The sequence below is a fragment of the Grammomys surdaster genome, unplaced genomic scaffold (assembly GCF_004785775.1).
Source record: "Grammomys surdaster isolate TR1022 unplaced genomic scaffold, NIH_TR_1.0 186, whole genome shotgun sequence".
Classification (NCBI taxonomy): domain Eukaryota; kingdom Metazoa; phylum Chordata; class Mammalia; order Rodentia; family Muridae; genus Grammomys; species Grammomys surdaster.
Window position 1 is genome coordinate 2829479 of NW_021604631.1, and position 17461 is coordinate 2846939.

The 17461-nt window shown below is 41.5% G+C and overlaps 1 protein-coding gene across 1 annotated transcript in view; it reads right to left on the reverse strand.

The window, feature by feature from the left end:
- Window positions 1-12817: 12817 nt before the first annotated feature.
- Mtpn (myotrophin) overlaps window positions 12818-17461 on the reverse strand; it is a 31033-nt gene continuing 26389 nt past the window's right edge. The window contains exon 4 of the mRNA XM_028768370.1: window positions 12818-16128. Coding sequence (XP_028624203.1) covers window positions 16042-16128 — 87 coding nt within the window. The 3' untranslated portion in view covers window positions 12818-16041. The remainder of the gene's footprint in view (window positions 16129-17461) is intronic.

Consider the following 17461-nt stretch of genomic DNA (forward strand, 5'->3'; position numbering starts at 1 on the left):
GAAGGTGCTCTATTCAAGGAGAAAAGTAAACACCAACCCAGCTACAAACCCTTCATTCAGTCTACAGTGGTGACCTGCCTTCATCATATGCTGTTGCAATGGTGGCACAGAAGTGAGAGTAAGCACTGTCTGATTGGATTTAAGGCCTCCTTTATGAGCTGGAACTCATGCCTGACATTCCTTAGGTGGCCAAGAATTTGAGACTAGATGGGCCAGGTACCTAGGGGAAAACCAAATACCACTCTTTTGCTAAAGAAACATAGCAATAAAATGACTCCTAATGACATTCTGTTATACTCATGGATGCCTTGCTCAGGCATCATCAGAGAACCTTCCTCCTACAGGAGATGCGAACAGAGACCCATAACTGGACAGTGTGCAGAGAGTGAGAGACCTTAGAATACTTAGTCCTGAGTAGGATGTTAATATCAAATCCCTCCCCTCAAGGCTTAGGGAACTCTGGAGAACATGAGGTAGAGAGGTTGTGGAGATAGAAGACACACATAAAACAAGTTGTAGTTACAACAGGGCTGACAACACATAGGGACTGACAGAAACTGTAGCATTGTGCACTGGCCTGCACAGGTCTGAGCCAGATGGGGTCTTGTGCTGAGAGGGGACAGGGACACAAAGCTGAATTCCTAATCCAGAAGCTATCTACAACTGACAACTAATCAAAAAGGAAAGAAATAATTTTCTGAAATGGAGTTTCACTGGGCAGACAAACCACACTTAAGGGAAGGCCCCATGCCCAGCAGTAGGCAGCCAACAGACAGCAACTCACTGGTTATTTCTGGAGGTTTTTTGTTTCATAATGCTTTGTCTGAGTATTTTAAAAAAAATCTTACAGGTCATTTGCTTATGCATTATGTGTTCCAATTTTGTGTTTTTATGGGATTTTTGTGTATGCAAGTACGTATATCTGTATATGTCTCTTGTGCTTTTATTTCTTTGTTTTGTTTTATATTCTATTCTGGATTTTATTTTTTTCTGTTTAGTTGCCTGTTTGTTCTCTAATGATAGAGAAAAAGGAGGGGTGTGGGGAGTTGAGTGGGTGGGGAGGTGGGAGGATCTGGGAGGAGTTCGGGGAGGAAAAATGTGATCAGAATATATTGTATGAAAACAATCTATTTGTAATTAAAATCTAGCATCATGATTTTTGACAACTGCATACAGTTAATGAATGTAGATGCTACAATTCTTCTTCCTCCATACATTTATAGAAAACCTCAAAGACTATTTCCACATCTCAAAAATTGCAATATGTGTGAAAGACAAATACTAACTATGAAGTGTGAACGAGACAACTTTGGGGGAGATTAAGCATTTTCCTTGTCATTTTAGAGAAAAATGCTGGTTTAACAAAAACATGAACTTTAGACTATTTTGGTATGAATGTTACAGGAACTGACCATCAGTCAATCTGCTATTAAAGGGTCTATGAGTTTAATTTACTCAGTTCTACATAAGCTTAGTAATCTTTAGTCTAACCATGGTCTAAAAAAACCAGGTCACCAGTAAATGCTTCCTGTGACTCAGTTTACTAAGTGAAAATTACTCCAAATGTTTTGTGCCAATTCTATGCCTTGATGGTAGAGTGTGTATGGTGGATGTTTTAGAAAAATGGACAAGTACATTGCTGCCTTTGGGCCTGTGGACTGCACATATTTTCTAGGTTAGAGACCATTGTCCCTTAGAAATGTGAAGAGACCGCTCTATCATTCTTAGTCTCCAGAACTGTAGGGAGGAGTCAGGAGTTACCCTGACTCTGTTCCTCTCTCTGGAAGTCAGCTGGGCCTTCTGCCAGACCCCAGGGCTCTGCAGTCTTGAAAGGATTGCCTACATGTGTCTTCTCTGTGCTCCGTTGGGCCCTTCTCATGAGCATCACTCCTGGGACGACTTCTTGTTGCTGCTGCTATTATCATTGTTGTTGTTGTTGTTATTACTATTATTCTCATTCCTTTCATTGTTGCTGTTTTCTCTCACATCTGTGGCACTTCATGTCCAGATGCCAGTTCTCTTTAGGTTCTCTATCTTTCTTTCTTATTTCTCATCCTGGCCTTCCTTTATGTTTCCTGGGTGACCTTTTTCAGCATTTAGCATTCGTATCTCTTGCGCTGTTCACTTTTACTTCTGTAAAATTATTTTCTATTCGGTTAATTTTTTTGTATCTAGGTATGTTTCATTTTTTTATTTTAGAGCAAATTCTTATTTCATAGATACAGTGTTTTTCTTGGGGCATGCACACACACACATAATGTTTATTTTTTGTTTTGTTTTGTCACACTTTTTCCTTTCTGGATGGTCTTTGTTTCCTATGAGGTTTTCATCTTTCTTATCTGTTTGTGTTTTGTCTTCCATTAAAAATGTATTTCTCAAGTGTCCATTGAGCCCTAGTTTTTAATAGGGGATTGTAAGGAATTAAAAAAATGATTAGAATATCTAAAGAATGGAAGGATTCAGATATTTTTGTGCTCTGATGGGTAATTTTCACTGTCAGCTTGAATAGATTTAAGTCACTAGAGACATACCTCTGGAAGTGTCTGTAAAGGCGTTTCCAGAGAGGATTAAGTAGTGGAAGGTCCATACTGGATGTAGGTGGATCTACCCTGTGGGCCCAGGCCTACTGAATAGAAGAAAGAGGTACACGCCCAGTGAGTGCCAGTTTTCCCTGTTCTCTGCTTCCTGTGCCTCTGGGACATGAGGCATCTCAGCCTACTGCTCCTGCTGTCATGGAACCATTTGCTACCATGCCTTCCCTGTCAGAGTGGATTGTATCCCCTTCGATCACGAGTCACAATATCCCTTCTTACTGACACGCATTTTTGTCGCAGCAGTGAGAAAATTCACAATGGCCAGAAGTGAAAATAAGTCTGTCAACCGATGAGTAGATAATGAAAATATAGCATCAACAGAAAATCCTTTGAAGTTATAAAAGGAATGGAATTCTGCTACATGCTACAACCTGGATGAATCAGGAAACATGCTAAGCAAAAGAAGCCAGACAGAAAAGGACAAGTATTGTGTGACCCTGCTTATCTTGTGTAGGAAGAGTCAATAAGTCAGAAAGCGGAATAGGGATTACAGGAGCTGGGGGCAGGGTTATTGCTTAATGGTTACCAGCTTGTTTAGGGCGACAAAAAATTGTGAAAACAGGTAGTGGTAATGATTGCACAACTTTGCAAATTTATTTCATGCCAATGAATCCTGAGCTTAAAAATGATCCAAATGATCTATTTTATGCTGGATATCCACAATAGGTAAAATAAACGCACACAATAAAAGAGCGGGGAGGCCCTGGGCTTGTGCATGGATTTATCAACTGGAAACTCTGTTTACACCATTTGCCGAAGGAGCCCAGGCTGCAGAATTTTGTATGGAGAGTCCTCAGCACAGGCTCCTCTAGGTTCACCTGAAGCCCACAAGCTTGGTTGTATTTTCAACTTTCTCTGGAATCTGTCATTCTCAGTATGGCTAACACCTCCTTGTCCGGTACTCCCAGCTCAAGAGACTTCTGCTAGTCTCTCCAGATTCACCTCCAGGCTGCCTCCAGGAGAGAAGGGGGCTCCTCAAGGCATTAGCTTTCTAACCTGACCTCCATCACTTCTTCTTAGTTTCAGACCGGTCTCCATTTTACTGATTCCTACAATGTTCAGATCTCTCGGGAGACCTGAAGTGAAAACCCAGCTGCAGCTACAGAATCAGGTCGTATGGATCTGTGTTTTTATGTTTTCTGTTTAATGAGACATAATTTCTTTAGCTCCTGACTTATTTATAAGCACATTAAGTTTGAAACCAATTCCAGTTATCTTTTAAGTTTTCTTATTTACTTGTGTCATAGCCAAATACGTGTTCTTGTTATATAAGTATCTTAAACTTCATATAACCTCATCTATAATCAACTGCATGTTGAACTATGTAATTGACTCTTTTGAAAAAGGCACGGTGAGTCTATTATTCCCCTATTTAGGTTACCAAGGGCCAAGAGAAATTTTAAAAATCACATTTTGTGTGTGTGTGTGTGTGTGTGTACAATTTCCTATGTGTAAATAGTAAATTCTGTTAAGTCTAACTACCCTTCCCAGTTCCTTCCCGCCCCTATTATCCTCCCTCTCCACTCCTACAAGTCCCTTTTCCTGTCTTCTTGCTTTGTTGTGGGACTCACAGATCTTAATCCAGACCAACTGTATGGCAACAGGTTTAGAACTATTTATTAGAGTCTGGTGGGCTCACAGTTTGATATACAACTGAAAACTGTTCCTTCCCCAGAATCCATCGCTAGTTGATCATGGAAGTGTCCCATGAACACTTCCCTGTCTATGATTGGCTGTTGATAGGTTTGATCTTATGCAGGCCCTGTATAAGCCACTACAGCTGCTGTGATGTTAACAATGGCTGTAGCGTACCCTAAAGATAGCATTTCACAGCCTTTTTACCATCGGCTAGCTCTTCTGCTCTTTCTGCTTCATCTGCAGGGTTCTCTGAGCCTTAAAGGGGGTTGTATAAAGGTCCTCCTAAGAACTGCACATTCACCTGTCACTCTCAGCATCCTGAACAGCCATGAATCTCTGTATTCACTTGCGTGCACTGAAAAGAGAGGCTTCTCTGATTAAGGCTGAATGTTATCTATGGGTACAAACATAATGAGAAAGCAGTTTGGTGCCATGTCAATTTAGCTAATCAACAATAATGAGTTTCCCTCTATGGCCTGCAAATTCCCCAGCTATGTATTTTGACCACATTTACAGTACCAAGTGCGCATTCCCTCCTGTAGAGTGGCCTTAAATCCAATCAGAGTGGTTAACCTCATAACACTGTGTCATGATTGCACCACTGCCTGTCATGGAAAAGGCTATAGGCTCTCCACTAGCAATGGTTTTGCTCTTTGCTTTCAACTCTCAGTGTCTGAAATTCTCTGGTCCCCAGAAACTTGTGTGACAGAAAATTTTAGTCACTACTACATTCCAGCTACCTTAGAGATGGGCTACTTGGTTTGGAAGATTATGTATCTCCTTGTTAAAATCGTCTTCCTTAGTATAACATTAGGGTTCAGAATGGCCACAGATAGCAGCCATGACCCAGCAGTTCAAAAAGGCCTGGAGAGGAAGCAGGAGGTCACCAGCAGCTGCTAAAGCTTACACATTTCCTTAAGGTTGAGGCAATCTTCCATCCCTTCTTTTTACATTCCCAAGTGCATTCCCTCAACTCTTCTTTTGTGTCATGGTGCAATCATGACACAAGTGTCATGAGGTTAACCACTCTGGATTTAAGGCCACTCCACAGGAGGGACTGCACACTTGGTACTGTAAATGTGGTCAAAATACATAGCTGGGGAATTTGCAGGCCATAGTATTTTGGATCAGAAAGTTGCTAAGGACAGACAGAATATTGGACAAAAACCAATCTGGGGCACTTTTTCAGAGTTTGAGCCTCCAAAGACCTCAAGATCCAGTTTAAAAAATGTTTCTCTGTAAAACTCTGTCCCAGATTTGACCTACTCCTATGATTTGTGCCACTAATTGATCTCTACTGTGCTCTTCTTCCCTGTTTTAATAATTTATTCATTTCCCTCTTGCCCCATTGTGCATCTGTGTATGTATGTGTGCATGGCAGTGTACATGCGATCAGAGAATAACTCGAGGATTCAGAACTCTTCTATCACATGGGGCCAGGGGTTTAAACTTGGGCCATCAGGCTTGGTATCACATGCCTTTAACTGCAATGCCAACTTACTGGCCCTTATTGACTATATTCTCCTCTTCTGACAAAATTACATTTTTCAAAATTTAAACATTTGCTTTAGCGTGTGTTTCTACGTAAGCACGTGCATATGTGGGAATGTGCTGAGATCTGAGAATAACTTTGTGGGAGTTGGTTCTCTCCTTCCATCACTTAGGTCCAGGGGAGAGAACTCAGGCCTTTAACCTTGGTGTTACGTTGCCACCCATCTTGTCATCTTTTCCTTGGCTTTTAGCTTCAAAGTTAGACTTTCCTATACTGTATCTCTTTCCCCCTCTCTCCTCTAGTCAGTAAATGGTCAGAGTTGTCTCTTCAGTGTTAGGGCTAAAGAACTCTCCCAGTGGGAGGAGAGTGGTAGGGAAGTGGGTGGGGGAAAAGATTTTGCTAAGTAGTTGGAAGAGCAGCCATCTTCTGGGCCTGCTGCCTGTGATATGAGTCACTGGGTGCTAGAATCACAGAGGATGGACTTACCTGATAAGCTAAAGTCCTCTGCCCTGCTAAGGTAGAAACTTTCAAAAGCTACCTGCACAACTGTCATATTTGAAGACTCGTCCTGTTTGAGTCTACTGGTTCTTTGAATCACCAAACATCTCTGAGAATGGGAAAAGGCCCCCAGCAGTTGGCATTTGCAGTAGCAAATCCTGTCTAGGAGGGCTGTCAGAATTCTCAGCATTGACAACCTCCTAGGGTAATGAGGCCAGCTGACCATCATTTATTTATGCCTTCAAAGGACTCTGGAAGCCCAGGTAACAATGGGTGGAAGAACAGCCTGTCATGTATTAATAAACAGGAAGACTGATCATGGGAGGTGGGTTCTCTTCCAAGAGGGATCACCAAGGACTAATGGGCTCCCTGGAGCTTCAGGCCAGGCCTCTTTCTTCTAATGACTTATTAGTTGAGGTTACCAGGAAAGAAAATTATATTCCCCCCTCTTGTCTGGAGAAACTAAAGTCATTTTATTAGTAAATTCTTTAACAGAAGGCAGGGATACATCTACCTGGGATGCACCCAGCAGATACACTAGGTTACTGGACTTTAAAGTATTGAGCACCTATGAAATGCCAGACACCGTGCTAGGCATGGGGGACACAAAAGTGAGGACAGTGGTGGTCCTGGAAGTGTGTAGTTCAGTCTTTCTAGGTGCAGGGAAAAGTTAGTTGGAAGGATACTAGAACAATTTGCTTACAAAGACTTTTAAGAGAATCTGTGTACTCCCTGGAGACTGAAAATATCAAAGACAAGTCTCAGGTGGCTTATGGGCAGGCAGAAATTATACAACGGAGTGGAGACAGAGGCAGGAAGATGAAGTGCCAGAACCTGGGTGCATTAATACCATGGGAATTTGTCTCCTGGTGTTAAAGGCTGGGATTCAGAAGTTAGGATATTGGCAGGGCTGGGTTCCCTCTGAGACTCCAGCCTAGAATCTTCTGTCTTCCTCACTTCTTGGGGTGGCTGTCAATCCTTCACTTTGACTGACAGCTGTGTCACTCCAGTGTCTGCCTCCATCTTTACTTGGTAATACTGTCTCCATGCCTTCATGTTATCTTATAATAAGGACCTCAGCTGTTTACAAACAGAGCAACATTCTGAGGTCTTCGACACAGGGACCTCAATTTCTTTTCTTTTTAGGATCCTGTTAGGGGTTGCTGAATTCTGAACCCCAAGGCCTGGTTGCCCCCAGACAAGTCTGTGCATCCTCATGTACACTGGCCTTTATTGGATAAACTTTGCTCCTCAATTTAAGGCTATTAATAAAAGGATATAGCCTGTGATTGAGTGATAGAGAAACTCAGGACCCGAGAATTGAGTGAGGGGTCCCCAAAGGGACAATGGGGAGCGGGGAGGGAGAGAAAGAAGATGGAGGGAGGAAGAGAGGAGGCAACTGCCTTGAGGTTGGATGGATCAAGACCATGTAGCCAGGAGAGGTGCACCCTGAGGACATGCTGATGGAGCAGAACAGGCCAAGTGAGACTCAAACAGCAAGTAATAAAGGGGCATATGGGTTGGAGAATAGCCTAGAACCTAGGCTTACAATCTAGGCTTCCTGCTGGGAGTTTGGACAATACCATGTCCTGTACCAGGGGAGCAGTATGGGACACTGGTGGCTTTTTGAGGGAAATGACTGTAAAGGAACCACCTCAGTGGTCAATGAAATACAGGTTTTAAATTTAGTTGATTACAAGAATAGTGAATATAAATTTAGCTTAATAAGCAATTTAGAAGACAAATGTTTAGTGTGGGTGGGTAGGTGCTGAATGCCCAGACATACAAGGCAGTTATAAGGGCCCAGAACTTGGATGAGAAGTGATCTGGAGGACTTTTCCTAGAAATGTACCTTAGCACTCAGCCAGATGGTCTAACATCCTCGTTTCTGGGACACTGTTCCCATTTCCACACTTTTAGAGCCCTCACTTAAGGCTTGAAAGCAAAGTGCTTTTAGATTTCTGAAAATCAAGTACAACTGTCTCCTCAAAACTGACTACTGTAATCAGCCTTAAAATAATTTCATGTCTTGTACTTCAAACTGGTGATATCAAGGTTCTTGGATCTTTCTTCTGGCTCAAGGACAGGTTCTCTTGGCATTTTTGATCCCCTTAAAATAGTTACAATCGGAGTCACTGGTATCTCTCAAGATGCTTATTCCATGGAAACCTGGGAGATCTAATTGTATTTTCTTAGACCCACTGATCATCATTAGTGGAGGGGAAGTAGGGCTGAGCAGAAAGAACCGTTTACCTTTCACTGGATGGGTATGTTTATGGATACAAGGAACTTGGTCACTGCTGCCAGGATTTCCTCTGAGTCTGAGAACAGGAAGTGCTGCTCTCTAGCTGTGAGCTGAGTTTGAAGGTACATGGTCCAGAATTTGGAATCTGCTCCCACGACTCCCTGACATAATTAGCCCAGAGGCTTCTTAAGAAAACCTATATCCTCTTTCATGAGCAATTTCAAAAGAGAAAGAATGGAGCCAAAACATGAATGCAGTATTTAGAAAAAAAAAAAAAATCCTAAGGGTTGAGTCACAGCATGGGAAAACTCTAAACATGGACGTCAGGTGTCACCAGGCAAACTCTAACCCACACAGCTCTAGGAAGAAAAAACTAGTAACCGGAGTTAATTTCCTTTTGTTCAATATTAGCTTACAGGAATGTGATGACACACCTTTAATTCAGTAATAAAACTAGTGAGCATCTTGAGAGAAGAAAATATACTCCAGAAGTTATCCTGGATGAGGAGTAGATAAAAAATTCTGTTTAACCAGCTAGACTTCCTCTTAAAAGTCATGTCCTTTAAAGAAAATGTTTCACTTGAAAAGATCTTTCATATTTACTTATTTATATCTTCATGTTTTTCTTTCTTTGAACCCTTTGGATATTGGAGAAATTTAAATGTTTAAAAGATAATCTACTTGTATCAGGGCTAGTTGTCCGTGGGAGGAATTTCTTGTTTCTCTGCAGTACAGAAGCACAACACCACCGCCCTTTTCTTTTGCCTGTGGCAACTGTCCACATTTCCATTGGGGTTTTTAATGATTACTGTCACTAAGGGAAGAATAACTCAGAGTGACATGGGACACTTAAAGTTATAGATGAGATGAACTATGGGATTTATTGAAGGATACAGTCTCAGGAGGGACTAAAAAAAAAAAGATGAAAACCAATGTTTCATGCCCTCGTTTTGGGGAGCAAATACTAGGAAACACTGTCGACTTGGTGTTTCTATTTTGCTAAGCAAGGATGACACTGTCCTTGAGTCTAGATGCCATATTAGGTCCCTAAAGAGTGCTGGGCTTCTGTCTGATCCCATTAGCATAATCTACCAGAGTGCTCTAGAGCAGAACTCACCAGGTTCCCCACCCTCTCCGCCTGCCAGGCTGGAGTTGGTGAGTAGGCCATGCCCCTGGAGGGTCTACTTACCATACATTCCATTCTCACTAGATTCAGATCTGAGGACTACTTTCAAGTTTACTGAAATCTGACCAGCAAGTCACAAGCTACTGCAACACAGGCTTGTTAGCTTGCTGTGGGGGTGAACGCTGATCACTATCAGATACCAGGAAGAGGACATGCAATACCTAATACCTCTTGAGATTTGTCAGTTCAAAAACTTGGAAATTAAAAAAAAAATGTAGTTACCTAGTGGCATTCTCAAAACCATCATGTAATAGTCAGAACTTGTCTATGTACTATTTTCCTTTGCACAAGATGCTGTTGCTATAAATATCCTAATACATGTGACCCACTGTTCTATGCAGAACTGTACAAATAAAGATTGTCCCTGCTGCTGCAGCAGCTGAACCTATAGAAGCCTGTAGAGTGGTTGTATGGATCTATTGTTATGCTGTGTCAATTACAGCTGTGCTGTAGCATATCCCACAGTGGCAGAGTTGGCCTGCATATGACCTGGTTGTCAGCATTTCATTGAAACAGTATGACTGTTACCAGTGGATTTTCGTCTCATCCATTTGGGTTTGCACTAGTTTTATTTAGGGGCTCCTTAGGTCAGGACCACTGGCTGGCTCTCAGGTAATCTCACGATTCAAACAGTGTGGGACTGCAAAAGGGTATTCTGGTTCATGGCTGGGCAGGTGCCTAAAACCGCGAGACTCTGTGTGAGAACCAGCAGGAGTTTGGTGCGCCTCAAGAACCCAGGGTCCCGAAAAACAGTCTCTTTAAAACTCAGTCACGGAGGCCAGCCATTACAGCCCCTGCCAAAGTGCACAGGTAGAGGGCGTGACTAGAGGCCTCAGGGCCTAGGGATTTACATACTAATGAAGACCAGAGGGTGGAGCAAATTAAGCATGCCTCCCCAGATCCTGCCCCAATCCTCCCCCTTTCTCCCTCCCTATTTAACTCGGGACTGGCCTGAGATTTACAGGAGTACATTTAGATCCATCCACCATCCGCCATGACAATAAACCTTTCTGGAACCAAGGACTTCCTCAGTGTCATTGGGGCCTGCTGCCCCAAAGCCTCCAGGCCGCTGGAACATTAGATGTTCCTCCCGAATGTGGGACCCGCAGCAGCGTGGAAGCCTCCCTGGACCACCACCACAGCAGCCCTAATTTTCCCCACAAAACAGCCTGCCTTTTTCTTCAGCAGCACTGAGTGAATCAAAACTCTCATACGTGCTCAGAAAAGGGTGTCTGCCAAGCACTATTAAAATTGCCGACAAACTTTCTTCTTTCTCAGCAACTGTGTTTCTATGAAGTTGGAAAAAAAAAAAAGCCTGGAAGAAGCTGATGTGTGCTAATCTTGCTTTTACCTGGGAAAGATCACTGGGTGAGGGTGACATCATCAAGTCAGGAGGAAAAAGCCATTCTGCAGTGTGGGTGAAGGGAGACACTGCATCCTGGAGCCCTTGGCACAAAGCTGCTCTTCCAGAGCCAGTGGAAGTTCACCCACGGTAGTGGAGTCCACGTTATATTCTGCAGGGCAGAACTCAGCCTTAGTGCTCTCCTGCTGGATACACAGGTTTGCTGCCAGAGCAATCCCACCTGGACCCGAGAATGGGAGGGAAGACACTGGTTCATGATCTTTCCCAAGCATCCCTGTATATACCGTTTTTTTGGGGATTGGGAGATTTAAAAAAAGGGAGGGGGAGCTTGAGTAAGGCACAGGTCTCAGGAATTCAGCTGTGGAGATTATATCTCCTGGCTTATGAAATACTGTCCAGAACAACTGGTATGACATAATTACTAAAAGAAAAAAAAAAAGAATCCTTCTCAGCAGTATATATCCTTAGGTTCATAGTTTAACCTTTCAGCCAAAGGATAATCCTGAAGCTCATTTTAAACTTTTCTTGGGTGTCCAGAACTTCATTTTTCAATGAACACCCATTTCCTTACCCTGGGGAACTATGCCTGATGAGTACCCTATTTGATGATTTATATCTTTGTGGCTATTTTCAGGGTACTTTAGTGTGCATCACAATCCCCCAAGAAGTCCAGCCCTGGTTTATTCAATAGGTTTCAGCTGGGATTTGATAAATTTGTATTTATATCATAACTTTTTTAAGTTATGGCAATGTGACTGGCTAGGAACCATAGTCAGAGACTGTGGATCCTGAAGACAGATGGAGAAGTCAGAGAAGTATGCTATACTGTGCAGTGGGAAAGTTCTGCGTAGCTGCTTTCTAAAGACAAAAGAAAGTTAAGTGTTAAGTTCACTCTTCTTTGCAGGTATGTCTTCCACCCACACCTACCAGTTTGTTCTTTAAGTGTTATATAAAGGGGCTCCATTCCCTTTATAGTATATTTAATCAGACTGAAGCCTCTTCTTATAGATTTTGATTCTTTTTTTTTTGGTTTTTCGAGACAGGGTTTCTCTGTATAGCCCGGGCTGTCCTGGAACTCACTCTGTAGACCAGGCTGGCCTCGAACTCAGAAATCCGCCTGCCTCTGCCTCCCGAGTGCTGGGATTAAAGGCGTGCGCCACCACCGCCCGGCCATAGATTTTGATTCTTAAAATGAAAAAACTTCTGAATACGTTTACCTAAAGCCCTATCAGCTGTTAATACTTTAGCCCACAATAGGGCTTGCTGTATCTTAGCACTGACATGTTTTTGTTTCTTGATTTTAATTAATGGATCCCTTTAAAAAGTTTTCTGGTATCAACAAGACTTAACAGAATCAAACAAATTTCATCTATTATCTGCTTCAGTTTTGAGATTCAAAGAGCTCATTCATCTAGAAAAGTGCACTCTAAAATGTAGTTTTCTAAGAAACAAGCAGCAACCGGAGCAATGAAGGCTCATGAACACAGCCCATGATCCTCTTCTCAACAGTGATCAAAACTCTGACGCGCTCTACTGGCTGTGTCTTGTTCCCAGTTAACTAGGAGGCTCCCTGGACCCATATACAGCAACCATGTGTATCAGAGAACTTACACTGAAGTTAAAAAAGCCTCTCTATGGGCAGCACAATCTATTACCATTAGCTCTTTAACATTTGGTTTCTTTTCCCACTTCTTTCTTCTAAAAGTATGATAAAATTGTATCAAAATCTCAAGTTAGTCAAGGTTTTCATATAGTTAAGGAAGTCTGGAAAGGAAGGCAACAGTGACTGGGGATAAACATGTTGCTAACATGTTATCTATAGCACAATTCAAGTTTATTCCATTTGTTCTTGCAACACGAAACTTAAACACAGTATTAGTTAGCATTCGGATGTACATGAACTAGGATACTTATGAGAAACCCAACTGTGTCAAAGGGAGTGACATTGTGGAAACATGAACTCAAATATACCAAAAATGCACAAAGCACTAGTCTTCCTCCATACTGCTTAGAAAGATTGTTTCTCCATTTACAAAATAGAATCAGGACAATTTAAAGTTTTAAATTTTGCATGCAAAACACTGCAATTGCTTATTTATGAAGGAGGGCACTCTTACCAGCTTCTTCTATACACAACCAAGTATACAGTATTACATGAAGAAAACAGCAGCTCAGCTGAAGTTAATAGAAACCAAGTACACATATTTTGAAGCTCCTTTTATCTGGGGAAAGAAAGAAATGGCTAGAAGGCTACTTGTTTGAGCTTTCACATGCTGCAGTTACTGCCTTTCTTCTGTGCCCAGCTGGTTCCAGAAAGGTGAGCTTGTGCACAGAACTACATGGGATATGCAAGTGCTGTGTTAGAACTCAAATCTACATATGCGGGCATGAAGCTGGGGGTGGGGTGGGCACATGTGTTAGTACACTAGCCATCAACAGGCAAGTTACCTGTTTTTACTTGATACAGTGCATATGAAATGATGGATTTAATATAAAACTATAGAACATGCAGGTTTTTTTTCTGAGATGTTAAATAGTACTTCAGTGGAAAACAAAACTTAACCTTTTATTAATGCGTGTAGTACCAAAAGCAGACATTTTAGCTTCATTTATTCAAAAATATTAACATTAAGTGTCATGAATTTCTCTGCCAAGTGGTTCAGAAATACATTATAAATAACCTAGTTTTTTTTTTTTGTCTATTTTTTGTTTATTATTTTTTTTAAAGAAACTGTAAACCATCCTGGTCAGTCTATCCTAGTCTATGTTTATATGCTATTTGCTCAAGCAATCACTTCATAGCTATGGGTTTACAAAATGGCCAACAAAGGGGGGAAGGCAAAATTGCCTCGACTGCATTACAAGGAACACCAGGAGAAACTGTACAAAGAATCATATGGTTTTGGTACCATGATGACTACAGAAAGCTGATCCAAGTTCAGGAATGATAAGACAATATACACTCTGCAATAGCCAACTATAACAGAACACTTTGAAAGAAAAACTGAAAATTGTGTAAAGGGTAAAAATTCAAGCCTTTAACATAGTAGTATGCCAAGAGGTGAAAACAAAGGTCTCAAAACACCCTGTTGCATTATATTGACCTACAGACTGATCAAGTGCCTTCCACTTCCTAGCAGAATGTCCAACTCTATAGCTTCTTGGCCTTTTGGCTAAGATTAAGTGTAGGATGTCCAACTCTAGTAGGCTGCATTAAGACAGCAGAGTTAGCCAAATATATCAAAGTATTTAAACTACTGTTTTTGTGATTGTTTTCTTGGACATAGAAAAACTACAGGGGCAGGCTAGTTGAAAGTGAAAAAGCCACAGGATAAAAAAGAGTTTATGGGAGAACACACACACACACACACACACACACACACACACACACTCACACACACTCACACGCACGCACGCACACATACACACTCTAACCAATTATCAACTGATTAATAGTTATTAGCCAGGCTGACTCTTCTTGGTAATAGTTTAACCCTGCTATATAATGCTACATTGCCTTAAAAAAAATCATTGTTAGGTTTATTATTATTATCCCTAATGTGAATATAAGTCCCTATCCTATCACCTGCCCTTTAAAAATTTGAGGTACATTCAATTATTGCATGATTGGCTATGGAAAGATTCTAATAGTTTTTGTAAGCCTGTACAGATGGCAAATTAAAAGCCAAAGACATCTAAATACTTTAAATGTAGGCCATCAAATTTAAGGTTGTATGTTTTAATTCATTTTATTGTTCATCAAAGAAAAATTTAGAGATAAGTTTCTCTTATCTGTAATTCCTGGGATCACCGTTTTAGGGCACTGTATTAGAAGGACACAGAATGCATTTTGACATTGTCACATGTATGCAATGAATGATTGTTAGGATAAAAACACCATGCAGGTGGGGTGGTATTGGCCCAGCAAGAGTCTATTACCAGCTCAGGGAAACCTGGTAACAAGAATGTTTTTGAAGGGATGAGGTTCCATCTGTCCAAATATAGTACATCTCACCCCAGTGATACCTTTGGTGCACTACAAAATCAGCATCCATGGTGGGTCTTAGAGAGGCATTCCAAAGAATATTCTTCATTCTCCAAACACAACTAAGGCTGGTTCACTCAAACAGCAAGTGAAGAAAATCCATAGGTACTAAGAAAACTGTTCTCTCTTTGTAAGATACTAACACGCTTATGGCTATGATTTTATTTTTAAATCTCCTTTACTACCAGAAGGAGTCTCAAAGTGTTTCAATGTTATATAAATGTCTGAGTCTAAAGGAGAAAAAAGAAATAAGTCTACTGGAATGATTCCTCCTTTAGGCTCCTAGAATTTAACATTTTATAAATAAAACTAGTCAGTTTTATCTAAAGAGACATGAAATTGATGTGAAAGGGGAGAGAAAATCCGAAGTTTAGTCATCCAGCAATTTAGGAGTGCGCTGCTCCTTACCTTATCTACACTGTTACATAGAGATTAAAGTCATTCCACAAGGATTTTGGTCGCTAACCGCAGGCAGCGCTCTTAACTAGCCAGGAGTCCCCAGGAGAGTGCATTCTTAAGGCAGAAGGCTGTAGCTAATTGCTTATCTCAGCACCCTATGTTGACATAACAGCAGCCACTACTGCTCACAGGTAGGGCTACCAAATAAGTAGAGTTGGCCTTGTATAGTCAGACCTTCAATACATTGATTAATAAATTAGCTAGGGAGCTGAGAAGGTCCAATGATTCCAATAGACTATATTTTTGCTCTCCCTTGGGTATAAGCTGTATACTTTACTGGAAATGAAAAACAGGCTGGTTTGATCAGGAATCCCAGTAAAAGTCTCATCACATTCCCCACTGCTCCTCCAAAACATGTTTTATTCCCCCCTGGCAGTCTGATTTTTATGAATTTCTCTCTCCCTTCACCCTCTTAAAGTATTTAGCTGAAGAAGCTGGCAGATAGAAAGTGACAGACAGACAGGCAGCAGTGTGAGGCCACAGGAGAGTCATTCTTCCCAAGTTATCAGTCCATCCATCCATCACTGGAGAAGAGCTTTGATTGCCTGGTTGTCAGTGGCTTCAAGGGCGGTCAGTCCATCTGGGCCTTTCACAGTCTTATCAGCACCCTGAAAAAGAGAGGAGAGAACCTTCCTTAAATGAACTCACACTAGGGAACACCGAGTGTCAGAGGTGGCCATGTGGCATAGGCCTTTTAAAATCTCTGATCCCTGGAATCCATGGAAGACCTGAACCAACTCTAGACAGTTATCCTCTGTCCTTCACACTGAGCTACGACATGCACATGAGCTATGACATGTACATGTCCATACTCACATACATACAATAATAAGATAAATTTATTTTAAAATGCAAGCGAAACAACTGTCTTAGTTACTGTTCTATTGCTGTGAAGAAACACCATGATGAAGGTAACTTACAGAAGAAAGCATTTTGCTGGGGGCTTGCTTACAGTTTTAGAGAGTTAGTCAATGACCATTATGGTGGGAAGCAACGACAGCAGGCATGACACTACATCAGGAGCTGAGACCTTACATCTGATCCGTATTTCCAGAGTAGAGAGTGAGAGACTGGGAATGGTGTAGGCTTTGGAAGTCTCAAAGCCCAACTGCAGTGACACATCACCTCCAAGGCCACACACCTCCTAATCCTTCCTAAAACAGTCCCATCAACCAGGGACCAAGCATTAAATATGAGCCTATGGGGGACATTGTCATTTAAACCCCACAACAACTCAGCATCAGACTGAAAATAGTAAACTAGCTTTTACTTATCATATTTATCCACTTAACTAAGTTTAAAAAACAGTTATATAATATCCCTTGGCTTCTAGTGGGGAGGGAGAGACTTTTTAATGGTATGGTTCTTGGAGGGTCAGCCACTTTCTAGTGGATGGCCTCATATCTAGGAATATATAGTCAGCACCAACTAGCCTCTGTGGGATGGAGGGAGGGAGGGAGGGAGGGAGGGAGGGAGGGAGGGAGGAAGGGAGGGAGGGAGAGAGGGAGAAAGAATAGGAGAGGAGAGGAGAGGAGAGGAGAGAACAACTATGGGGAAGTGCTGGGGAGACCACAGGGCTTCACCTAGATCAAACAACTGAAAGATCCCTGCTCCTCAAAGTTCCAGCTCCCAGCTTCCCCTTCTTAGGTTCGCAATAATTCTCTCACTAGACCAACAGCTTTTCAAAAAGTTCCCATTAGAGTGAATTTCTATTATGACAACATTTAGCTGACAAAATACTTTTAATACTATAGGTTAGGTACAACTAATATTAGTATTTTTAAATGACATTAAAAGTCAATCCTATAATAATACAAAAAATAACGAACCAATTTCAGCATGGGTGAAAATATTAAGGAAAGTAGTTTTTGAGACTAATAAAGTTGCTGGAGATTTGGGTCTATCTGGAGATTTGGGTCTATCTGGAGAGTTGGGTCTATC